The sequence below is a fragment of the Nannobrachium achirus genome (assembly GCF_963921795.1).
Source record: "Nannobrachium achirus genome assembly, chromosome: 24".
Classification (NCBI taxonomy): Eukaryota; Metazoa; Chordata; class Actinopteri; order Myctophiformes; family Myctophidae; genus Nannobrachium; species Nannobrachium achirus.
The window spans coordinates 23,240,464-23,266,418 of NC_137831.1; the positions used below are offsets into that span (position 1 = coordinate 23,240,464).

At 44.0% G+C, this 25,955-nt stretch overlaps 1 protein-coding gene across 1 annotated transcript in view; it reads left to right on the forward strand.

The window, feature by feature from the left end:
• Nucleotides 1-25,955, forward strand: part of LOC308280147 (tensin-1-like) — a gene marked incomplete at both ends in the record, with an annotated part of 185,650 nt that overhangs the window by 83,151 nt on the left and 76,544 nt on the right. Inside the window, 1 exon segment of the mRNA XM_080720408.1 lies at nucleotides 16,899-16,940. Coding sequence (XP_080576534.1) covers nucleotides 16,899-16,940 — 42 coding nt within the window.

The window sequence follows — 25,955 nt, forward strand, 5'->3', positions numbered from 1 at the left end:
CACACACACACACACACACACACACACACACACACACACACACACACACACACACACGTGTTTTCTCTCTGAGCGTAACAGCATCTTCTGTCTGACAGCCACTGTCAAGGGCAAAGTAGAGCCATATCTGAGAACATGTTTGCGTGTTTTATACTTCTTTCTTTCTTTCTTTCTTTCTTTCTTTCTCTCTTTCTTACAATTCCTGTCCATGTCTCCGCGTTGTCCACTTGTCCTCGTCTCTTCCGTCCCTCTGTCCCCCGGCCGTGGGTTTGACACTCAAAGCCGGACACCTTTGAGAGGCGTTGCTGACTAATGACGGCCATTCTTCACCTCCGACCTTGAGCTAACACTAGGGTGGCAGTTAAACATGAAAAGGTCAAGGGGTCACCAGCCTTGTGTGTCCTGTCTCCCGCTAACTAGTCAAAACAACCAAATGGAATGCTGTTTCCTGGCTGGGTTTGGCTCCGGACGTGTCCTATAGAACAACTGAACCTGTTCTCAACTAGTTTTACCTTCTCCGTACACAGGGAGCCTCTGAAAGTGTCCAAATGGAACCAAATGGACGCATAAGGGTCCAATTGGTTCCATTTGTACAGTTTCCTTGAGTTAAATCAACTCCGACTTGCGTGTCCTTTGTGTGTTTCGCAATTCAAGAATAATATTCGAAGCATCCAAAGACATTCTTTTTGATATTTGGAGGTCTCCGCATCAAATTATGTTGTCATAGCGAATTGTTTGCCATTCATTGGAACATACTGTAGTCATCACAAGAACAACGGTTTATTTTGTTACCCATCAATCACTGACCATCTCACATCGACTGCCTCTAAGGATCACACCGCTCTACCGCTGCTTCGTGTTAGTTATGTCCCCAGAAACAAATCTACCGTTTCCTTCTCCCGTGCCCAGAATGTTTTGACGTGACCGAGGGAGCCTTAAATCACGCTTCCTTTTTCGTGTTTTGTAAAACGGAAGACGTCTCTCGACGAGTGATATTAATGGCACGTCTGGCTTCTCCTCAGTCGATCAATCCCTCTTTAAACTGTCTCTTGTCTTTCTTAATAGTTCCCCGTCCCTCTGGACAGTTCGGTATCGCCTCATGTCTGCACATTAGAGCGCTGAAACCTCACAGGACTCCCCAGAGGCAAATCACTTAAACCATGGATCCATATTCTGAGGGAAAACTTTTAGCAGAGAATAGCAGATCGGGAGCCACACTTGAAAGCTTCTGAGGCTTGTTAAAAGGTTAAAGCTCTATATCGTCGTTGTCGGGTGAAAACCTTGTATGTCCAAAATCGTTTGTTCTGCATTTTTCATTTTAAAAATGATTTAAACTAGTGTGCGACGGCCTTGTACGATGAAGCAGGGCTTTACTTTGCGAAAGAACATACGAATTTGAAAGTTGGAGATACGAGGTTTCCACCCAACAACGATTTTCTTATAGTAATCGGGTGTTTGTTCAGTAAAGGGGGTGTCTCCCTGTCTCACTAGCTCTTTAGTAAACAGAAAATACATTTTCAGGTTGGACAGTTTAATCCAGTCCGGAGAGAGAACTCATGTATTGTATTATTACTTACATTTCTTTATTATCTTCTGTCCTGTATGAGTTGTCTCCCCTGACTGGATAAAATTGTTATCCTGACCTGAACATGTATTTGCTGTTTACTAAAGACCTGGAGAGACCTTTGAAAAAAAAAACACTATAGCAAAGAATACTATCAGAATATAAACCTATTTAACTTACTTACTTTAACAACAACATCCACTGACACTGGATACAAAAACTACAAAAAAGTCACTTGCAGCACCTTTAACACTGAGCATTTTTGCTGTGTATCAACATAGTGTACAAGCTAGAACTGAGAAAGCGGTTCCCTTCTCCAGCTAATTTGGCCCCAAAGTATGTGTTGTGAAGTGTCATAAAAATGGTAGTGAGCGGGGGTGGATATAGCACTCAGCATGCAGCCACACAAGAGGATGACTTTAATTTGAGAGGCGGCTACGTGTGAATTACAGGGAGATGGGGCCTGCCCGGCAACTTATTTCTGTACCATACTGACAGTCGAGGAAAAAACAACGTTTAGCATTCACTCGGCACAGTGTTGGACGCAAGGCAGCGGTCACAGCAAGTGAAGTTTAAGGTCAGTTGAACCAAACAAGTGCTAACAAGCAGATGTTTCTACAGATTTCCATCAAATGGCATTAGAGTTATGCTATGAGAAGATAATGTAATATCTGCCCTCCTCAATGAGCTACATTCTAGCTGGGCTACATTCTCTGCTTGCGCATGGTGGGTCGCCGATACTCAGTCCCGAGTTTGACGTGGGACTGTCGGATCGGCAGTTCCGGACAACGCAGGAAATCTATGCTACATACGGGCTGGGGCGGCACCTGTCAGCGGGGAGTGTTGGGCGGGAGGAGTAGGGCGAAGGCTCCACATCCTCCCGGTGGGGGCTCCTCACTGGCAAGTGAGTCAGTAAGGAACACATAAATGTACAATGTGAGAAAAAGGGATAAAAAGCAAAAAAATAACAACAATATACTGTACATAATATATTGGCCAGGCCTATAAGGATTGTGTTATTGCATCTTGAATTAGCTGTGTATCTTGTTGCGACCGAAGGTTGCAGTTTAGTATGTGAAATGGCACATGCGTCTGTCTGGACGTCTGGACGTGTACACCTTTTTACGGTCTATGGGTTTTCCACTCTGACATCATGCTCTGACATCACTGTGATGTCAGGGGAACCACTCTAACAGAATCCCCTTTATGCCCCTGATGTCATCAATATCAAGCCCATATCTAACAGGGCTTCATATGGGAATGCCCATATATTGAGGCCTCATCGGCCACAACAAAATCCATATATGGCCAAGACAGCCCATATCTGTGTGGCTGGTTCTACAGACAGGGGTCTCCATGTATGGGCTTAAAAGGGATTGTATGATGTCAGATGTCATAGACGTCATAGGACTTTCACATAACGAATAACTGAGTAAGCATGTTTGGGCTCTCACATCATATCTCCATATACAGTACATGGATCTCCATATATGGATACCCGGGGTCTCCATATGGGTAACTGGTCCGATATACATCACTGGCCAGATGGCCAAGACATGGCACGACCGTCGCTTGTCGTCCCTGAGGCGTTTTAATATTAGATCTGGTTTACATTGCTTATTGTAAGACACTCTGGATAAGAGAGTCTGATAAATACATACATTTTAAAACGTAATCTGCTATTTTACTATACTTAAAATAGGGCTTAAGAGTGCTTAATCCATGATGTTCTTCTTCCCCTTCCTAGGAATGTCGTGGAGTCAGAAGGACATTATTTGTCTTTGAAATGTTGTGGAATGAAAGTCATGAGTATACTGTAAATACTCAAGTACAGTTACTCAAAAGATTTACTTAAGTAGGCTCACGGACCGGAACCAGGGACGTGCTGGGCCCCTGATTCAGCCCAGGAAAAAGAGTTGTAGAGGCCCTCATTGCGCGCTATAGAGAGATCTCTCTCTATAGCGCTGCTGCTACTCAAAGATTTGCCATTTCAGATCATGACAAGTGACAAGCCAGTGGGCCAATAACATGAGTTATATTTCGTCGTTGTCGGGTGGAAACCTTGTATGTCCAAAACCGTTTGTTTTGTATTTATCATTTTAAAAATGATTTACACTAGTGAAAACAGCCGATCTGCAAGCACACAACGCCTCACGGTGCGAGGCGTTGTGTGCTTGTAGATCTGCTGTTTTCACTACTTTTGTGCGACGGCCTTGTATGATGAAGCAGGGCTTTGCTTTGCGAAAAATTTACAAATGTGAAACTTGGAGATACGAGGTTTCTGCCCGACAGTGACGATTTACTTTGTTGGCCACCCAGCCCCCAAAATGGAACGAAGGCCAACATTTTATTTAATTATTTTTCCTAATGGCCGGCCTGGACCGGCCGGGAATGAACCAGCCGTTCGGGAGTTGTCCCGCTTTTCCCAATGGCCAGCACGTCCCTGACCGGTACTCAAGTAAATGTACTTCCTTAGTGTCCACCACGGCATCTGACTGCACGCCTGCTGCATTACAGCATCAATTCATCTGTGGTTTGCACCATTGGTTTCTAGATCTGACACCAGGGTGATTCAATTTGCTATGGCTATTGTATTACTAATCCAAAGAACTGCTTGGGAAATAACATTTCGATTCGATTATTCTTAAGTAGTTGGTTGACATTAGTATTGGCTTACAATTTAATATATTGACTCGACGGTTTAGTATTCAAGAAAGCACTGCGTGCAGTGTCAATGTGGAATATATGCACATACTGTACACAGTCAAATCTGAGTGTGTGTAAGGGTCCATTTGGTTACATTTGTAGCTTCCTGAGTCACTTTTACAGTGTAGGAAGCCTTCCACGGTAGCCTTCCATGTTGTATGAGTAGACTTGAATTGGGCTTGGACACATTTCGATTTGAATATGGTTAATTTAGTTTAGCTTAGTTGGATGGTTTGCATAAAACCCACAAATTGTATGACAAGGTTGGTGAAGGAAGTGTGAGAATAGAATACATACAGTAAATAATAATAACGTGTCATACCATGTTCTGGGCCCTGGTTACAAGGATTCACTCACATTTCGTGCTTTAACTATTGAAAAAATATCAGATCTACAAGCTCCACAGCGACAGCGTGGCACCGAGTGCCACGCTGCGAGCTTGTAGAACTGCTATTTTTGAAAAATCATGAAAATGTGTGCAAGTCTACATCAGTGGTGCTCAAACGTTTTCATGTAAAGGACCCCCAAAATGATACGTATTTGGCCACGGACCCCCATCTCAAAATATTCAGTTCCAGGGACCCCCAGAAGCAAAATTGGAGTTACAATTGTTTGCCTAAAAAAATACATTATATTCAAAGATTTGCACACATTTTCACGACTTTTCAGAAATAGCAGATCTACAAGCTCGCAGCGCGGCAGGTGCCGCGCTGCGAGCTTGTAGATCTGCTATTTTTCAATAGCTAAAGTATAAAATAATTAAGGCCCCTCCACCTTGGGCCCTAGTAACTCAGTCCCACTACCCGCCCCCCCCCCCTCCCTTGTGACGCCCCTGCCTGGATTACATGCGAATACGGTAGGAGATGTATGTGTTGTATGCATAGCCTTGGGCTTGGCCTGCCCTGTGCTTGCCTTTCGTCTTGCGTAACCGTGCTACTATTAGTGGTCAAGTGAGTGAAAACATCCTGTGGGCAGCTCTGGTTAAATGTGACCTCTGAATGATGGCTCAACATGGTCTGTAACAGCCCCATTAGCATTGTCCAAGTTCAACTCAGGCCAGTAATGATAAAAGCATACTTGTTTTACTGCAAAAAAAAAAAAAAAAAATGCCGAAGCTTGACGTCTGAAGTCTGAAGTAGCTCAGTAATACAAATGTTGGTAGGAAGAGTCATTTTCTCCCATTCCACATTTTTACCAGCACTTTGTGTGACTTTTTTTGGCTTTCAAAAACAGATAACCCCCCTATCCCCCCTATGGGCCGTGGCCTCGGACGCTTTCGTGCTATGAGGTTGCTTTGGCAACATTCAGTGGTGGACTGTAACACAGTACATTTACTTGAGTGCTGCGCTTAATTCAGGGGTCTTCAACGTTTTCAGGCCAAGGACCCCTTAGTTGAGAGAGAGAGAGATGAAGCAGGGACCCCCACAACCTCCATATAGTTTAATTGTTTGACAATCGTCAGTGTATTTTGGATTCATGTCAATTTGTGTTTTCAGATATTTAACCACTTGAACCATCAATACTTAATAAACTTGACCTTTCACTTTCACTGTGCTTAGTCTGCTCTTTTTCCCCTCTACATCAAAGCTCTTTGCCGAAAATAGCCGATCTACAAGCTCATTTGCCTCGCGTTGTGAGCTTGTAGATCTGCTATTTTTGGCTAAAGTTCTCTGAATATGGACAACAGGGTTCAAGTTTTCAATATGAAAAAAAGGAGAAAATAACTTTCTATCAGTCAAAGATTTGGAGGACCCCCTGTAGAAACTCTGCAGACCCCCTAGGGGTCCCGGACCCACTGTTGAATCTTTTGAGTATTTCTACTTTACTTGAATATGTAGTATTTTTGGATACTTATGACTTTCACTATGCTGCATTTAACCATAGAGCCGAATGCCAGTGCATGTTGGTAGAAAAAAAAGGTTATGCTTATTTATGGTGCGTAAAACCATGTGGTAGTGATTTTGTTCTCATGCGAAATTGCCCCCCTTTGCGTAATCCACAGGATTTAGCCGGTAGCCTCATCAAACAGAGGCTCGGGCCACTAGTTGCTTGGTAGAATATCATTTTGTTGAGCGAGGGGGATTTATTTTTTGCGGAGCACAATTGCAAAGCGGCGAGAACGACTTCAAAGGAATATTCTTGTCACTTTGTGGTCTCGTCACATGTGTCTGAAATCACAGGAAAGTTAAATGCACCCGAAAGACTCGACTAGTTTGTTGGCCTCTGATAGCGTTGACAGAAATAGGTGTCATCGCTATGTTCCCAGGGTCCTATACATTCCCAGGGTGCTATGTTCCCAGGGCCCGGTTAGTGTTGGCGTTGGGGGTAAAGGGGTAAAGGGGTAGCGTTGGCCTGAGGTAAGGTTGGGGTTAGGGTTCCGGCCTCTTCCAAGTGGGACGAGAGACGAGTGCGTGGCTGCACGACACTGAGTCGGACATGCGAGAATGATACGCGAAAGAAGAAGAAGGGTTGTTTTGTTGGGTAAATGGTATTATTCAAAGCACCTTACCAGTTTTACTCATTGCATGAAATCATGCAAGGCAAAATGTTAAATGGTGCATTTATATAGCGCTTTTATCCAAGGCGCTTTACATAGTTTGTGCATTACATTCACCCATTCACACACACATTCATACACTGGTGGCGGAGGAAACCATGCAAGGCACCAACCTACTCACCGGGAGCAATGAGGGGTTCAGAGTCTTGCTCAAGGACTCTTCGACATTAACTCAGGGGGAGCCCGGATTCGAACTGGGAACCCTTTCTGGAACCCTTCGTGCTCTAACAACGGTTTCTCTACCTCTGAGCTATGCCGCCCCTACCCAAGGCAACAAACTGCTTGTGGGGAGCAGTTAAGCGTTTGGTGTGTTGCTCAAAGGCATTTCGACACTAACCCGGGGGGAGCCACCCTACCTCCTGAGCCACTCTAGCCACTGTTGGGGTCTGAGTTGGTATTAAGGTAAGGGTTAGGATTAACTTAGAGGTAACAATGTGCTGAGTGAGGGGACATAGACCTTCACTTGGATGGAGTTTTAGGGGTTTGGAGTTTTTTGGCTATCGTGTCTCCGTTGTCCGTTTAATATTTAGACAGACTGCACAAACATGGACACTTGGGCATGCTCTCTCCTGCGCACAGCAGTTTCTGTGCACGGAAGCATGCACTTACTGTATGCACTGATCCATTCACACGTGCATCCACCCATACAAACTCACTCTCTCTCTGTCTCTCGGTCCACACACACTCACACACAGTGACAAATGTGTTAATTTATCCATTTGTAACTCTGAGAGTGCAATGTATCCATTTGACTCCTAGACTGTACAAATGAACCCTTATGGGTCCTTTTAGTTACATTTGTACGCGCTCAGAGTCAAATGAACACTCAGGGTTTTACACTGAGTACACACTTGGAGAGCTGTCTAAACAGAGAATGTTTATGCAGAGTTCAGTTTGGGTAAAACGTTTCACTGGCGGAGCTCTCACACTGTGCTCGACATTACGTACTGTACATCTGATAATGTTTTGTCATCGACACCGGCACCGGACGCTGCCTGCGTTGGCCCGCGCCAGCCGCTCTGCCACCCAGTCAGATACAGTGGGATTAGCATTACACACTCGACATCGCGTTGAAATGTCAAAACAAGACACATCGTCCGCCCCCAGTGCGCGCACACACACGCACACGCAGACCCATCACAGAGCTTCCAACCATGTATTAACTATCCAAGTCAAACAGAAACCCTGTCTGACATGGAAAGCTCTCCAAAGTGCTGTCGGAGCGATCCTTATTTGGCCCCAGCGTTTCAAAGCGAAGAATTTACTTTCTCGGGCAGACTGCCATCGGCTCTCTGCAGCGGTTCTCATGTGCGCCGGAGAAGCGCCTGAGGAATTCGGAGCATGGTAGATCCAATGGGAGCACTTTGTATTGTTATTCTTATTGAAATCCAGCGCATGAATGATGTACAACACCAGCCACACTTTCTCTCTTTCATGGGCAAAACAGGTGAACTGCAGTCAGACTCGATTTTAATCCACCTTGTGGGATTGACACGTCGTAAACATTATTCACACCTTGCTTAACCATACGAACTTTATAGTGTCCCTATTCTGGGGGTGAAGATTCAGCAAAAATTGCTGTTTGATCTGCTATTTTAAGAGATTTGTTGTTGAGGGGGAAAAAAGGAGCAGACCAAAGTCCTGGGGTACCCAGGTCAACTAGGTATATGGGGTTAAGGGTTTAAGTATATGATTAGAGTTGATTTCTTTGTCAACCAATTTACTCCAGATACTTAAGATATGTGACCTTTGCCGTTGGTATATTGGTCAGGTTCAAAAACCCTGGCCTGAGATTGTGAGAGGAGGGAGGCCCCTTCTGTGCGGCTCTTTAAATTCTTTGACCGGTCGTTGCGGCTTCACAGACCCCCCTCGTGACTGGATGAGATTAAAAAGCCCCTGTTTTGTTCATGCAAACTAGGGCTCTCACTCTTTAACCCTAACTCTCTCTCATAGAAAGAGACTCAGGTCATACACAAAGATCAACATACGTAGACCAAGGATACCTTATTGTACAGTAGCAGAAATTATGGGATAACTTTGTAGGCATATACAAAGTTAAACAGGGGCATAACATGCTGTGTTGCAGAAAACATGTACAACTATTATTTAGAACGGTTACACAATAGTGTATTATTATTTTATGCTTTAACTATTGAAAAATAGAAGATAATACAAGCTCACAGCGCGGCACCGAGTGCTGCGCTGCAAGCTTGTAGATCTGCTATTTTTGAAAAAATCATGAAAATTTGAATTTTGACCCAATTCTATAAGTGTCTTTTGAATCCTTCTATGGTTTTTGGAAAAACCTTATGTTTCTATGTCAGCAATCATCATCAAAGAAAAGGTCCTTTTCACATAACTGGAGCTCAGTTAGTCTGTTTTTGAGAGACTAGTATGTCAGTGGTTCTCAAACCTTTTCATGTGAAGGACCCCCAAACTGATATTTATTTGGCCACGGACCCGCATCTCAAAATATTTAGTTTAAAAATACATATATTCAAAGATTTGCACACATTTTTCAAAAATAGCAGATCTACAAGCTCGCAGCGTGGCACTCGGTGCAGCGCTGTGAGCTTGTATATCTGCTATTTTTCAATAGTTAAAGCATTCAATAATTCTAGGCCTAAATGGGTTAAAGGTTGTGTGTGTACAGATACAGATAGTAGAGATTTGGCACCTTGAAGGTGACATGAAACATGAACACTTGAAGTCATTTCTCGGGTACACAAATGACGCCACGCTTGTTAGGTGGGTTTACACATCGCATATCTTAATGGCTTCAGATGGAGACCAGACAGGCTGAGAAATAGTTGCCATGCACAGATACAGACCTTATTAACGCAGTGGTTCTCAAAGTAGTGGGTCCAGGGGTCCCCCCAGGCATCCTTGAGGGGGTTCCAGCTGGTCCCCAACTAAATGAGCTCACATGGCTTCAGAATCAGTTTAACCACTTTAACCTTAGATATACAGATGTGCCATTCCAAAACTTCACACGTCCTGCCATTGGCAAGACAGTAGATTTCGAGTGGATTGGCAGAACATTGAGCTTGTAAATCAGCTATTTTTGCTTTTTTTTTGTTTTTTGCAAAGCTTTCTCTGATTTCAAAGTTTAAATCTACCTATGAAGGTGGATTCTGCTTTTTAATGGGATGAATGGAGGGTTTTCTTATACCATTTATGGTTTTCTGCGAAAATACGCTGCATTTTCCATAAAAATGTGAAAGGCAAAACAGGGAAAGAAACTGCATTTGCTGGAAATGTTCAGGAAAAGAGCAGTAAAGCCCAAAGACATGAAACAGCACATCTGTATACAGTAAAGGCTATTTGAAAATAGCCGATCTGCTATTTTCAAAAGATCTTGACACAAATGTGAAACATTTGGAATAGTTTTAACACAAAATATGGGGTGTGAGGTTCCCTGGCAATTATACAAAATACATAATGCACTTCATTTAGGGGTCCTTGAATGTTTGAAAACCACTGCAACTGGTTTCATCAAACAGCCATTTACCCCCCCCCCCCCCCCCCACACACACACACACACACACACACACCCACACTTCCCCCACTCTCGCCAGTACAGTCAGTCCAGAAATTAGCTGAACTGTATAATTTTACAGGCTTCAGCCTAAGGAGGGTAGGGTACACATAAGTGTAGGTCTTATTCTTCTGGTCTTCAGAAGCGCAAAACGCCATGCATTAGTTCGCACCACGGCTTCCATAGCTGTATGTACAAACCCCATCACTCCGATAGACCGTGCTGTGGTCGGCGCGTTCAAAGTCATGTGGCCGAGACGAGGCGAGCGTGAGGGAACGCCGGGTCGTGTGACGCCGACGTCTGCCGGCGGTTGTGTTTTCCTCTCGGTCCACTGAGGCTTGTTTTGGGCCGTCTCCTCCGTCTCTTTCTTGTCCCCCGAGTTCCCATCTTTAAACCAGTCCTGTGACTTTGATTGGTGCAGGGCTGAGCATGGATCAGATTGTAAATAACATCATTTATCTATTTCACTGTAGATTAGGTTAGGTTATCATCCCAAACCCTGAAATTCAACAAATTCTTTCAATGGACTAAAATCTTGTTTTATTTGATGGCCTTCCTGCCCTGGCATTTGGCCTTTGTGCCCTAAAGATTTTTACAAAAAGTGGCCTTGCCCCTAAAATGATGAAATTCCAGGCCTGGTGGACATGCACCCCTCGTGTTTTTTCTCTTTCTCAGAAAACTCGGAGTTTTGCGTCGTTGTCAGTGGTACGGTCACAATACTCAGTATACACGAGTACAGTATACACTACACACAGCTTCCCGTCAGCTGTGAATAAAGTGAGGTATTCTGCAGGTGGACCTGCTTTGAGGAATGAGGGGATGGGGGGTGTTCTACCACTGATATGTGTGTGTCAGCAACAGCCCCGGGAACCGCACGAGTTGTAAACAGCACGCATGAGCCAGCCGGCTCATGCGTGCTGTTTACAACTCGTGCAGTATAACAGCCTCCGGTGTTGCAGCCAGGAGAAACTGGCTGCGATGTCCATGTAGAGCAGATCCTATCGTTTCTGTGCATTTGTACGTGATGATGTTACGGTTTAGTTTTCAGATGATAACTGGCCCAAATGTGCACGTACAGAACTGTACATACATGCACGCAATTAATTGAGAACAAGCTCCCTCTGAGTCTGTGAGCATGCAGATCTGCTATTTTCACAATTTCTGCCTCTAATTTTTGACAATTTGGCCAATGTTTAATTTTTCATTTTAGAGGTATTAACTCTCCTACTGCCAGATTATTTATTTATTTATTGGGTCTGGCGCCATCAAAAAGCGGCTTACCTTGGCGACGTTATAGTAGATAGACAGACAGACATTTATTTATTTATTTTTTATTTTTTTGGTTGTGCAATAGTGCACTTTGGTCTGCCAGGCAGCAGAGGGCGGCGTCATGCGAGAATGAATGTGAATTTGCCTGTTATGTGTTGAAGAAGAAGAAGACCAGTCACTGGCCACAGAGCCTTACAGCCGGAGGAAATCAACAAGGAAGTGAATTGTTCTCCGTTGATCTAACGCATAATGGATTTTTTACACCATCACCGCGGAAAATGTGTTTACAGTAGACGGCCGCGCGACCCCTCATCAGCTTACAGTCATCAGACGAACGAACCGAACGAGCGCCGTATTGGCATCGAGGTTCTGTAAAAAATGGGGCGAACGTTAACGTTCAAAGCGTGGGAAGAGTTAAAAGGTGTTAAATTGTCACTTAAGAAATGTGCATAAACCTTCTATAGACTTAAACTTTGAGTGAGAAAACAATGTTTCACATTAAGCTAATCATCTGGGGACCCCTATGGGGCGGCATAGCTCAGGGGTAGAGAAACCGTTATTAGAGCACGAAGGGTTCCCGGTTCGAATCCGGGCTCCCCCTGAGTTAATGTGGAAGAGTCCTTGAGCCCTCTGAACCCCTAATTGCTCCCGGTGAGTAGGTTGGTGCCTTGCATGGTTTCCTCCGCCACCGGTGTATGAATGTGTGCGTGAATGGGTGAATGTAATGCACAATCTATGTAAAGCGCTTTGGATAAAAGCGCTATATAAATGCACCATTTACCATTTTACCATTTACCCCTCAAAATAATCTGGTGACCTCCCTGGGGGCCCGACCCACAGGTTAAAGACCCCTGCTCTAGACCACTGTTCTATGACGACTCAATGCAACCAACCTCATCATTTGAATGACTTACTTTGTGTCATCATCTGATTGATGGACGCATTGACAGGGCTTCATGGTTCGTGCAGCTAAACGCGGAGCTTGCAACGGCATCGCCGCTAATGGTGTGTGTCGCCGCCGCCGCCGCCACGCGTATCGGAGAGCGAACTGGAATCAGATGTTATCCACGCTAACTGGCTCTGATCGGCGTGACGATAGCATCTCCAAGTCGACCAGGCTTTTGTTTTTCCCTAATTACCACGGCTTCCTTCCTTCCTGCGTCGATCTGCCGTCCACTGATAGTGTGCTCTGTCATCTCGCCACTCGGTAAACATCCGTGGACGCCACGCAACACGCACGTCGCACACCCACTTTAGTGTCCACGGTCCAGGCACATGTTATTTACAATGATGTGCTTGTATACATGCAAGCACACACTCACGCACGCACGCACGCACGCACGCACGCAACACACACACACACACACACACGCGCGCGCACACGCACACACACACACACACACACACACACACACACACACACACACACACACACACACACACACACACACACACAAGTTAATGCTCAAATGAGCTCCATCAATCAGCTTGTCAAAAAGGCTTGAAAACATCCTGTGTATAAGAGTAAAAACTAAGTGATTTGTGATGTGTCCAATAATGGACATATTAGCAATGTTTTGCGTGCATCCGCATGTATGTGTTTGTTCATCAAATTAAACTTTATTTATAGAGCATATTTTAAACAACCATGGTTGACCAAAGTGCTGCACAAGATAAAGGCAAAGCATCAACATAATCCGTACAATGTACTGTAGATATGCGCCCATAACAGCTCAAAATATGAGATTAAAAGACAGAAAAGAAAGAAGTTAGAGTATATTGAATTACAATAGTGCCAGACACTGCAGCAGTAATGGCATTCGCCCTCCCTCCACTGCAGCAACTGCTCTCATGCTGCAAGAAGGGACACAACATTGTGGATCAAGCATTCCACGTTCTGTCGTCTGCACAGTTGAAGTTTTGTGTCTTTGTGCTGATGTATCTCTCTCTCTTTCTCCCTCTCTGGTTCCATTCACAGGTCACCACAGCATGTCAAGCGCCTAACCAACCAACCAACGAGGTGAGTGTTTGTCCAAGTCTAACGTGTAGGTGTGTGTTTGATCAGCTGTGTGTATTCATGCACAGTGTGGGTGCGTATACTAATACTTCAGTGCATGTGCATGTGTGGTCTTTATGCGTGCATGCGCATAGCGACCCATGAAATATTGACCCATCAAAACACCTTTGACCTCTGAGATGCAGTGGCACTTCCTGGAATTGTACCAGAAGTGAGTAAGTGACACACGAGGATGTGTTACTGCCTGGGTGGCAATCAGCAGTGGTGTAAAGTAACTAAGTATATTCACTCAAGCACTGTATTATGTACAATTTTAAGGTACTTTCATTTTACTTAGTATTACAATTTCTTGACACTATATACTTTTTTTAAGATATGTATTTGGGCTTTTATGCATTTATTGATAGGACAGTAGACTGACAGGAATGGGCAGAGAGACATGGGGAGTGACACGGAGCAAAGGTAGTCGGGATCGGGACTCGAACCAGCGAAATGCTGTCAGGCATATGTGGTATGTGCCTGGACCGGTAGGCCAGCGGGCGCGACACTTTATACTTTTGATTGATTGATTGATTTACATTTTTGTTCTAGTGTCCTGCACAAGAAGATGCCCATCCCGTACAGGCTTACAAAACACTCACAAAATGATCGTAGTGTGTATATACTGTAACATGTAACATTTAACAAAAACTTCCTCAGTGAACAGCCAACTTACTTTACTTACAACATTCAGACATCCAATACAAATCGGGATCTTCATTCATTTTCTTTTAGTTTTTTAGTTTGAATAATGCGTCATTACAGTGGACCGTGAAAAACAAAATGAATGCTACTACTCCACTGCATCTCAGAGGCAAATGTGACATACTTTTTTTTACTCCACCACAGTTATTTGACTGCTTTAGTTATTTAGCCTACCGGTACTTGCTTTGCAGATTCATAATTAATACAAAATATGCATTAACCACTTTAGCCCTATTTTATACTTAGGCTATTCTAAAATATCCGATCTGCAAACCACACGTTACAACGTGATGCATTGTTTGCGGATCGGCTATTTTTGAGTGCATGCCTGCGGTAGATAGTTTATTTGTGAGATTGTAGATCTACTATTTTTGAAAACGTTTAACACTTTCACTTTGTTAATGTCAGTACATTTTGATCCTGATGCCTTTGTACATTTTGTACTAAATCTTTAATATGTGACATTTGCTTGTAACATGCACTGTGGCATTGCTACTTTTACTTAGATCAACAAAATCCTGTGTACTTTTCCCACCTCTGGTGGTCAGGGGTCAGTTTCTATATCCAAAAGAATTTCCTTCCCGTGCTCAACAACTTCCTTTAGAGCCCTTGTTGACGACTTGCTTCCTTACGTTCGTCCATAGACAGCTTTAGAGATAACCTGGGACACAGAGGGTGAGAAAATGAGACCAGAACAAAGTAGGGATGGGACGATATGAAAATTTCATATCACAATTATTGTGACAAAATAAATCGCAATTTACAATATTATCACGATAATCAAAATCCATTATCCTGGGGTGTAACATTTGCCAAAAAATAGCTGATCTACAAGCTCACAACGTGACGTGTTGTGGGCTTGTAGATCGCTATTTTTTGGCAAAGACATTTGACAGAGAGTGAAAAAATTACTGTATCAAGTACGTACGTATATTATAAGTACCTTTTACTAAGTGGTACAGGATATGCAGCTCGGCAAATAAAAGGTGAATTGATCCCAGTGCATGACAGAGGACGATATCACGATAAATTAAATCTCCACGATACGATTATCGTGAGTGTTTTTTTATCACGATAAACGATAATATCGCATATCGTCCCATCCCCAGAACAAAGACACTGGCAGAGCGCAGCAGGTCGCTGCACCGAGAGAAGGAAGTGCCTTCCGAATGAAGGACTCAGACTTCTGTTCTGCCCATGTGCCTTTGAGCAAACGCCTTTGCAGTGCTTTTGATTGTAGTCTCGCTTGGCCAGACTGTTGCCTCCGCGATTTGGTCAAATGCTCCCGGCATACAGTCTGGCAAACCAGAATAGAAATGATGAGTGCGAGATGAAGCGGAAGTGAAGCCTCCTCGTCACTTCCGTTTCCGTCTCACATCGCACACATTTATCATTATATAAATAAAAATCATATAAGCATGTTTAGCTTGCTGCTTAGCAGAAATGACATTTTAAAATATATTTTCTTGAACGGTAATGCCCGTTTCCATTACTCGCTGTTAGGGAGCTGCTGTTCCAGACTCTATATAGCATTCAGAGATTGTGGAATAGTTGTCTGGCTACGTGAGACTATTGTGATTGTGTCTCATCTCTTGTTTGCCCTCAGCATTCAATCACGTTTCATTCATGCATCATGCACTACGTTATGATGTACACTGTAGTACAGTAGTAGTTATGATTCATCTACTACTACAAGCCTTTTCATGACATGGACCGCCAAATTAATATGCATTTGGCCGTGGAACCCCGTCTGATAACATTTAGTGCCATATAATATTTATATTTCCAAAATATTCCATTGTTTTTTGTTTTTTTTATAGCAGATTTATGATGCAGCATGTTACAGTAAGCTTCTAGATCGGCTATTTTCAAATAACCAATGTACCGATTTAACCGATGGTTTATTAACCCATTTTGTCGGGGACCCCCTGGAAGCCCCTCAAGAACACCTGGGGGTCCCTGGACAATGCTGGTTTATACAGCTGCATCAGTGGCCAGTGCTGCACTCTGGTTCAGGAAGAGGAACAACAGACGCTTCAAATAGGGTTGATAACCGAGCGGAAATGCTGCTTCTAAGAAGATGCTTAGGCCGGGTTTTTCCCCCTCACTTTTAGACCTGTTTGGTTTATCCCTGGTGAGTTTGATTTGGGGGTTGCAGTCAAAATGTGATGATTTTACTGACCTCTAGTGGATGTCTTAACGCAGCCTTCATGAGAAGACAAAATGAAGAGCTTGTTTTGACATTCCACACAGTATACTAAAGCCGCGGGAATTACTGAGTATATCTGAGCGAAATGGATTATGGATTTACAAATCTCACATCAGATGTTTGTTTCAGCCTGTTAAACACGTATTAACACTGTCTGGAACCATCATACACATGTTAGTTGGATTCATGATTCTCTCTCTCTCTCTCTCTCTCTCTCTCTCTCTCTCTCTCTCTCTCTCTCTCTCTCTCTCTCTCTCTCTCTCTCTCTCTCTCTCTCTCTCTCTCTCTCCTCAGCCTCCAACTCCGCAGGTCCCGCTAAAGCATGTAGACACCCCGGTAAGTAACACATCTGATTCTCTTAGGGATGCACGATTAATTGTCAATCGTATCAGCATTGGCAGATACTTTACTTAAAAATGTGATAACGTTTAAAATCGATATCGGAAGGAAAAATAATCTAATAATGATATTTTCAGCCGATATTTTAAGATTGAATGTGTGAACCTGGAAAAGGCCTTATGTGATGAATGAAGGCGGCAGATTCAATCAGGGTTTTCTGAAAGGGTATACCTGTAGAACAAACAAAATGTTAAGAGATAAATGTTACATCTTTTCTATATTTAAGTTGTTTGAACTAATTATGTGCATTAGTAGGACCAATAATTCAGGTAATAAAGTCTGACATCACTGCCACTTGATGGTGCTATCCCTCTGGGTACACACAGCGTTATTTTTTGTATTGGATTTCCCATACGGAATCTTAGAGCGTGTCATGTAAGGACTGTGTTCCAAAAATAAACAAACCACCCAGTGATTTAACTCATATGGGTATCAACTGACAGTGAAAAGGTGCTAATTCATCCATATTCCAAAATCCAATATTTTTTTTTCTCCAATCAAATGTATGTAAACAACAGAGTCACATAGCCGACAAAATCGCAGATGTGGTTTGTTTATTTTTGAAACACAGTTCTTAAATGACGCAGCCTAAGATTCCCCTGTGAGGAAATCCAATACAAAATCCAATACAAAAAATCAACACCGTGAGGGGTATTGGGAGTGAAGTCAGGACTTTGGTACTCTATTAGAATGCACAGTATTTTAGTCTGCATCTGCACCCAGAATCACAGTTACTGTACAACAGATGTTAAGGTAAACCCTACTGGAAACTTGTATTGCATAACATCGGTATCAGTATCGATCGATACTTATTACCTGCCCAACGTTGCGCTGGTTAACGCGCCGACAACGCGTCGTTTCATGACACGTTGATCAGGCGTGTTCAGGTTCTGGTACCCGGCATTGGCCGGGTTATTGCGTGGGTGATATAGGCTCTCTCCTTTCCCTTCTGCCTCCCCCCTCTTACTCTCACTCCTTCTCCCCACACCTCTCTCTCTCACCATCTCTCTCGTGCTGAGCGAGCTCTGGTCTGAGTCACATACAGCCTCCGTCCCTCTCACCCTCCCACCCTCTTTCCCTCCTTTTCTCCCTCTCTCCCTCTCTCCCTCCCTTTCTTCTTCTCTCCCTCTCTCCCTCTCTCACTCTCCCTTTTTCCCTCTCTCCCTCTCTCCCTCTCTCCCTCTCTCCCTCTCCCTTTTTCCCTCTCTCCCTCTCTCTCGTGCTGAGCGGGCTCTAGTCTAAGACGTCACATACCCTCCCACCCTCTTTCCCTCCTTTCTCCTTCTCTTTATCTCTCTACCTCTTACCCTCTTTCCCTCCCTTTCTCCCGCTCAACCCTCATCCTCTCTCTCCCTCTCACTGATCGAGCTCTGGTCTGACGTCTCACACAACAGAAACCGGTGCCTAACAAATGCTTACTTGTGAACTTGTGAACGTCAATCACATCCATATATGGGAATAACCCCATTGCCTAACGACGCCGATTTGTGCTGATGTCAGGCATGTCCTCTCCATATATGGGCGTATTTGCCCACTAGCGCTGCCGTTCGGGCAGCTCCATATATTGGCATATATCTGCGCTCCTGACACATGGGTTCAGTTGTATTTCTAGACAACAATTAGTCATGCCTTACAAATTCAAGTTTCTGGAGTAATGTTACTAGTAATAGCATGGACCTTTAATACATCTATAAATCCCAGGTGCCTTCCAAGAAGAATCACTTCTCTTTTTTCATGTTATGTTAACTCTGAGAGTGTCACAATGGACCCAAATGTGGACACACACACACACACACACACACACACACACACACACACACACACACACACACACACACACACACACACACACACACACACACACACACATACTCACACACACACACTCACTCACTCACTCACTCACTCACTCACTCACTCACTCACTCACTCACTCACTCACTCACTCACTACTCACTATACTCACTCACTCACTCACTCACTCACTCACTCACTCACTCACTCACCACTCATCACTCACTCACTCACTCACTCACTCACTCACTCACTCACTCACTCACTCACTCACTCATTCACTCACTCACGCAAAAATACAAAGACTTTAATTCACACCTCCCACAACAGTGGTGCAGGTTTTGCTGGTCAACAGTCTCAACCACACACACACGCACACACACACATTCACCCACTCATGCGTCATGGTAATGACTTGAGCGAAGGCATCCAGCAAACATCAGCCCAGACGCCTGGCTCATCGGAGAGAGAGTTTCTGCCGGTGACTCAGGGCCAGCTCCTAAACACTGAGAGCGATGACTCAATCTGCTCTCACTTATTCACACATAACTCACCTTATATGCACTCAGATGGGGAGAGAGAGGGGGAGAGAGAGAGAGAGAGAGAGAGAGAGAGAGAGAGGGAGAGAGAGAACACTAGATGGTTGACGAGACAAATGTCACAGAAAGGGAGCGTGGAGGAGGGGACAGGTTACGTTGTTTACTGCAAGAAGAGAGATGGAGATGGTCTATGAAACTGTGTATGATATCGTCACTGTCAGGTAAAACGCCAAGGATATATTTACATTAAAAGTTGGGTCCATTTTTGCACTCTCAGAGCTAAATTGACACTCAGAATATTGCAGTAAAGGGTTGAGTTATGGGCATTATGTTAAATACAGCAGATATGACAATGGCAATATATAAAAATGGTGTGGCACACGCGGTAGAGCGCGTACTGTACCATATCATTATCAAGCTTAAACCCTTCCAGCAGCTGGCCATGGTCACAATCTGACCTCAGGCCCATGGCTGCATGTCACCCCCCCCACCCCTGCCTTTCCTGTCCGTCGCTATCAGAAAACTAGGAAATTTTGTGGATCTCAGGGATCCGCATAGAAATGGCGTGGCTCAGAGTCAACGCGGATCTCGGACTTGGCTCCAATGCGAATCTTAGACTTTGTGCGACCAGTCTATGACGTCAGTCGTCTCCATGTCATAGATGTAGACCGTGGCCAAATTTGGAGTCATACTAATTTGTCATGACTGAATTTGGGCCATGAATTTGGGCCATTTTAAACCATAATAGTTAAGTATATTTCAAAAGGTATGATACATACAATACAAACAAAATTTGTGGATGTACTTCTGTGTATGGTCTGGTCCATAGCGTTAGGAGTTGTCCTTAACGCTATGTGACTCTTCTGGCATTTGTTTCATATCATTTGCTTTTCTGGACAAAAAGTTTATTTTTCACAGAAGGTGGGGGGCTCAGAGTCTTCCCACCAAGGAGAGTAGACTTTCAACATTAAAACCAACTTTGTTTTTATTTTTTATTCTTTCGAAAGAAAAGTCGAGAGACTACTGCGCTACCTGCCAAATGAAACAAATGCCAGAAGAGTCACATAGCGTGTTAGGAGAACTCCTAACACTATGTATCAGAGCTATTATGTGGTCATTTACAAAAAAATGGCGCTGTTCGGTCCAGCAGATTGCAAGATAAGCTCCGGACAGACACACACAGACACACACACACAGACCCTGTCATATAGGCGGCTAGTCTCTTGCAGAGCCTCGCCGCAGACAAGTTATCTTTAAGAATAAATTGTTTGACTGTCTGTCTGTGCAAAGGCATAGATGAGTTTGCACACTGCAGCGCCCTTCAGTTACTTTATTGTGGCAGCCACTGAAAGTGACTCGAACACAGTGCTCTTCTTCAGGCTGACTGGCACAACAGAGGTGCCATCCTATACGGTCTGAAGAAGAGCAGTGTGCTTTTGGGTGGATGCAACAATAAAGTCACCGGAGGGACTACACAGTGTGCAAGTCTATGCTTTTGTTTCTTTTGCGTTCAGCACCTGCCTTTAAAGGGTGTGTGGATGTGCGTGACCTTTGATTCCCGTTGACTGTCTGTGCAAATGAAATAGCTCATCATGTACTGTGTATAGCAAAAAAGAAAATGTAAAAGGCTGTAGCTATAGGATAGTTAGAGAGTTCGGAAGAGTTTTAGGAAGAGTACCTGAACTTGAACCCATGACCTCATGGGTTCAAGGAACGGGCCAACTTTGGAGATGTAAACCATTTCAATTTCCTCACCCTACTTCTGTTACTGCATCAAATCCCGTTCCCTCTGTTTCCTGTTTCAAAGAAACGGATGGATGCTCATTGGTCGAATCCATGACAGCATTCCTTTAGGTCTGTGCTATCAAGAGCATGCCACTAGTCATACTGACATTTTATTATTAGCACAGGGCTTTCCTTTGCATTGATTGCACATTTTGTGAGCGCATGCCTGCTGCGTATGTGCATGTGAACGTCTGTATGTGTGCGTGCTTGTATTACTATACTTGTGAGGGTCCGAATGTCCCCACAAGTAGAGTGGAATTTTGGAAATTCTTGGCAAGATGAGGCCTAGAAAACAACGAGAGGTTGTTTTATGGCAAAAAAAAGGCTTACAATTACAGTAGCAAAGCATTCAGGTTGTATAGTTATGCCTGATTCATGCTTGGTTGCGTGCAGGCTCGCGCACCAAGAATAGCTGATCTACAAGCTCTCAAGGCATCACAGACACCTAAGACACAGGGCGGGCGGCCAAGACCAGGTAAAAAGTAGCAAAGTATAGTAATACAAACGTGTGTGTGTGTGTGTGTGTTTCTCTGTTTTCATTCCTATGAGCGTGTGTGTGTGTGTGTGTGTGTGTGTGTGTGTGTGTGTGTGTGTGTGTGTGTGTGTGTGTGTGTGTGTGTGTGTGTGTGTGTGTGTGTGTGTGTGTGTGTGTGTGTGTGTGTGTGCGTGTGTGCCTGAGTGTTTGTGTGGGTGTGTGGGTGTGTGTGTGTGTGTGTGCGTGCGTGCGAGTGTGCGTGCATGGACTGGCAGGGGAGGTGATTGTGGAGTGTTTATTCTGTTAGAATAGAACGGTGGTTCTCAAACTTTCCGATTTCAAGGACCCCCACACAGTAACTCTCGAGGGTTACAGACCTGTAAGGGTCCATTTGGAACCCGCTCAAGGAAACCTGAGGGTCCCTGGACCCCCACTTTGAGAACCACTGCAGTAGAATCCATCCAAAGCACCATGGTCATTGAGTGTGGTCGTGTGGGGACTTGTCGAGGTCAGCTCCATGGACGGCTCTCTGTTAAAGGTGTCACATTTACAACACACAATCTGTTTCGGAACATCACACATTCCTGTGCCTTTTCTGCACAATATGTAAATACCATACACACATATTGACATCAACAACACAATCTAGGGTTGCCACCTGTCCCTGTAAAATAAGCAATCGCCCTGTAAAAATCAACCATTAAATACCTGTCCGGTTTTGAACCCATACAGGACGAGATTTGTTCTGTATTTTCACAAACGTCCCAATGCACATGTTTGTCACACACACATGAACATCAACACTGAATTTAACAAAAACTAACAAACAAAATAAAACACAGGCCAGTTAATCTGTCGTATAGGGCCCAGGTTCGACCTCCTGTGCCCTTTTTCTCCTAGTTGTGCCAAATTCCTGTCTGTGCCTGCCCTGTACCGTCACAGGTTTGCACCCAGTTACGGACGGCATTTTAGAAAAGTCTACCCGGGCCCCGATAATCCACCACGTCCACAACTGAAAGCGAGAACGCATGCGTGCAAAAAAAAAAAGAAAGAAAAAGAAAAACGCAGGCAGAATCAAACACTTGGCTTGATAGCATCAATGGGAATGAAAAATAAAGCAAATTAAGTATGTTGGACAAATGTTTTCTGTTGCGTATCGCGCATGCTGGGCCTGTTAAACAGCATGCTGAAGAGCAACACTACCCGAAACGTACACGAATAACAACATTTCGCTGCTTGTACCTGTATGAGTGACAAATAAACCCCTCTTGATTCTTGATCTTGATGCGTGGACACAGAAGAAGACCCGAGTAGTATGGTCGTGGGTCTACGTACCCCATGCTTCTCCCGACCCTGACACGGTATGGGACATTCATGTTCTTATCCATTAGATTTCCTACCTGGCTGTACTTATTAGCAAATAGATGTCAATGCTTGCTTGCTACCAGGGGTGTCACAATGGGGGAGGGGGGGGGGGGGGGGGGAGTGGGACTGAGTTACTAGGGCCCAAGGTGGAGCGGTCTTAATTATTTTATACTTTAACTATTGAAAAATAGCAGATCTACAAGCTTGTAGATCTGCTATTTTTGATAAGTTGTGAAAATGTGTGCAAATCTTTGAATATATGTATTTTTTAAGCAAACATTTGTAACTCAAATGTTGCTACTGTGGGGGGTCCCTGGAACTAAATATTTTAAGATGGGAGTCCGTGGCCAAATACATATCGTTTTGGGGGTCCGTCACATGAAAAGGTTTGAACACCACTGACAGAAACATAGGTTTTTGCAAAAAACCTTAGAAGGATTTGAAATATTCAAAGACTTGCACACATTTTCACGATTTATTTCAATAGTTAAAGCACAAAATGGGAGTGAATCCTTGTACCCAGGGCCCAAAAATGTGGTGCGACACCCCTGCCTGCTACCTGCCCTATAAATGTAGATTTCTGTGTATATGTCCGAGCAGACTTTGCAGCGTGGAATCTCTCAATTCTTTATAAGTCAGACTTCCCCCGAGGTATACTGCAGGTATACCTTATCATTTCTCCACATTGAAGGTGGCAACCCTACTGACAACACATGATGTCAACACACTGTTGTGTTGAGAAGACGTACTGGGCTGACCTGTACTAGGAATGTGCATGATGATGTTGTACTGTTTCGAATATTTGAATATTTGACCTCTCCCATGATTTTCTTTTTATGTTATGTATAGGCTATATACTTTTTTTTATTCAAAGGAATTTTGTGCATAATCGTCACTTATCGTCGTTGTCAGGTGAAAACCTTGTATGTCCAAAACTGTTTGTTTTGCATTTATCATTTTAAAAATGGTTTAAACTAGTGAAAACAGCCGATCTACAAGCACACAACGCCTCGCACCGCGAGGCGTTGTGTGCTTTTAGATCTGCTGTTTTCACTACTTTTGTGCGACGGCCTTGTATGATGAAGCAGGGCTTTGCTTTGCGAAACAATGAACACATTTGAAACTTGGGGATTCAAGGTTTCTGCCCGACATTGACGTTATGATAATTCTTCAGAATGTTGATCGGCTCAGCCGATCGACAACAAAATATGAACAACATCATTCACCATCGCAGCCTATAATGCTATCAACTGATTTTCATGAGCTAATGATAATAATTATTACAATAATAAACACATAGGAGCATGTGTATTTGTTTACATCTTTGTATGTAAACTAAGAAATAATACTAATAAAATAGGCTTTTTTTGTTTTGTCTATACAGTATTCTTTCGACTAACACGTTTTGAGGACTGGCACGAATATTCGAGAATTATACTTGGCTTTATTGTGCGTGTGCGCGCGCGACCATGTGTGTGAGTGTGTGAGTGTGTGTGTGTGTGTGTGTGCGTGCGTGCGTGTTTGCGCGCGTGTGTGTATGTTGAAAAAGGTTCCTCCCTGTGTCTGCATGCGGAATATGATGCTTTCAAAGGAACCGAGGATGGATTTGGAGAGAAGAAGAGAGATGAGTGGAGTAGATGGTGTTGCCTTGACTGTGAAGTTTCTCCATCATGCAGTACTTTTCTCCTTGCCCTGTAATGTGTTTTTAACTGCTATACTGTCTTTGGCACCCGAATTTCCCCAACAGGATCAATAAAAGCTTATCTTAGAAGATAGTAGGAGAGGAAATAAATTAGAGGTAAAAAAATAAAACCGAGATCTGCATGTCGAGGGGGACATGACGGTGATGCCGGTTGACTGTGATTTGTTCCATCGCAATTTTTGTGACAACGTCTTAAACAGCCACAAGACCTATTAGAGAGACTTCGAGCAGAGCACGCACACAACGCAAATGCGGCGCACGCTTGTGCCTTCAGACGTGCACAAATGCCGGGAGAGACGCATGAAGCAGGGAGATGGGAGAGAAGTAAACACGGGCGAGAGATACAATAAGGAGAGATAACACGGCTGGAAGAGGAGGAGGGGTTGAAGGAAACACACAGAATGGGCGGGTCACTGGGGAAGGAGGTTAGCAACTAAAGAGAGAAAATAAATAAACCAGCGGAGAGGGAGATGCAGGGATACACTACGGAGAGGAGGAGAAGGAAGACAAGAAGACAAGAGAGAGGGAGGTGTGTGTGTCCGTTTATGACTCATCACATCCTCTCCGGTTACTCTGGATCGAAGCATGCAGTTGTGACATCTCTCCCTCTGTACGGATCGAACCGGGTTTCCTTATTATTATTATGTTTGAGGGTTCTGCTGCCACACCCTCAGACTGCTTCCATTCACGTTAAACACATAAAGGGGACATTTCTTTTTTTGGATTTTTTGGAGACTATAATAGACTTAAAGATTTGGATTGCTATAAGAAGAAGGGAGGGCAGCATGACTCTGGCTGCCTCCATCCGTAGACGTTTTTACTCCCTGCGTACTTCTTGGAGGCGGAGCGCCAGGTACCTGTTCGTCAAGGTAAGCCACGCCCATCGCAGGAAGTCCAAAAATGGTGCTAGTTCTGCCTTGAAAAAAAATGGATGGATTGGGTTATTTTAACATCGTCAAGCAACGATGAAGATGAAATTAAGCGATGGCACCTTAATCTATGAAAAAGTTGATTGGATGGATTTTGCCAGTCGTACTGTATGTAAACAAATTCATTCTAAACTCATTGGTAATGTTTGTGTGTGTGTGTGTGGGGGGGGGGGGGGGGGGTGGTGGTGTGGTCTTTGCTTGTGTGTGTGCATGCATATTCGGCATGTGTGCACACGATGTGTGTGCTTTCCATTAATGCGCCGCTACATTACACCCAGTACCAATGTTGTGTTCCGTTAATCCAGCCGCGTACAGTACATCTGCAAGCCGACAGCTTGTTCTTGTGATCTGTCAAGTTGCTGT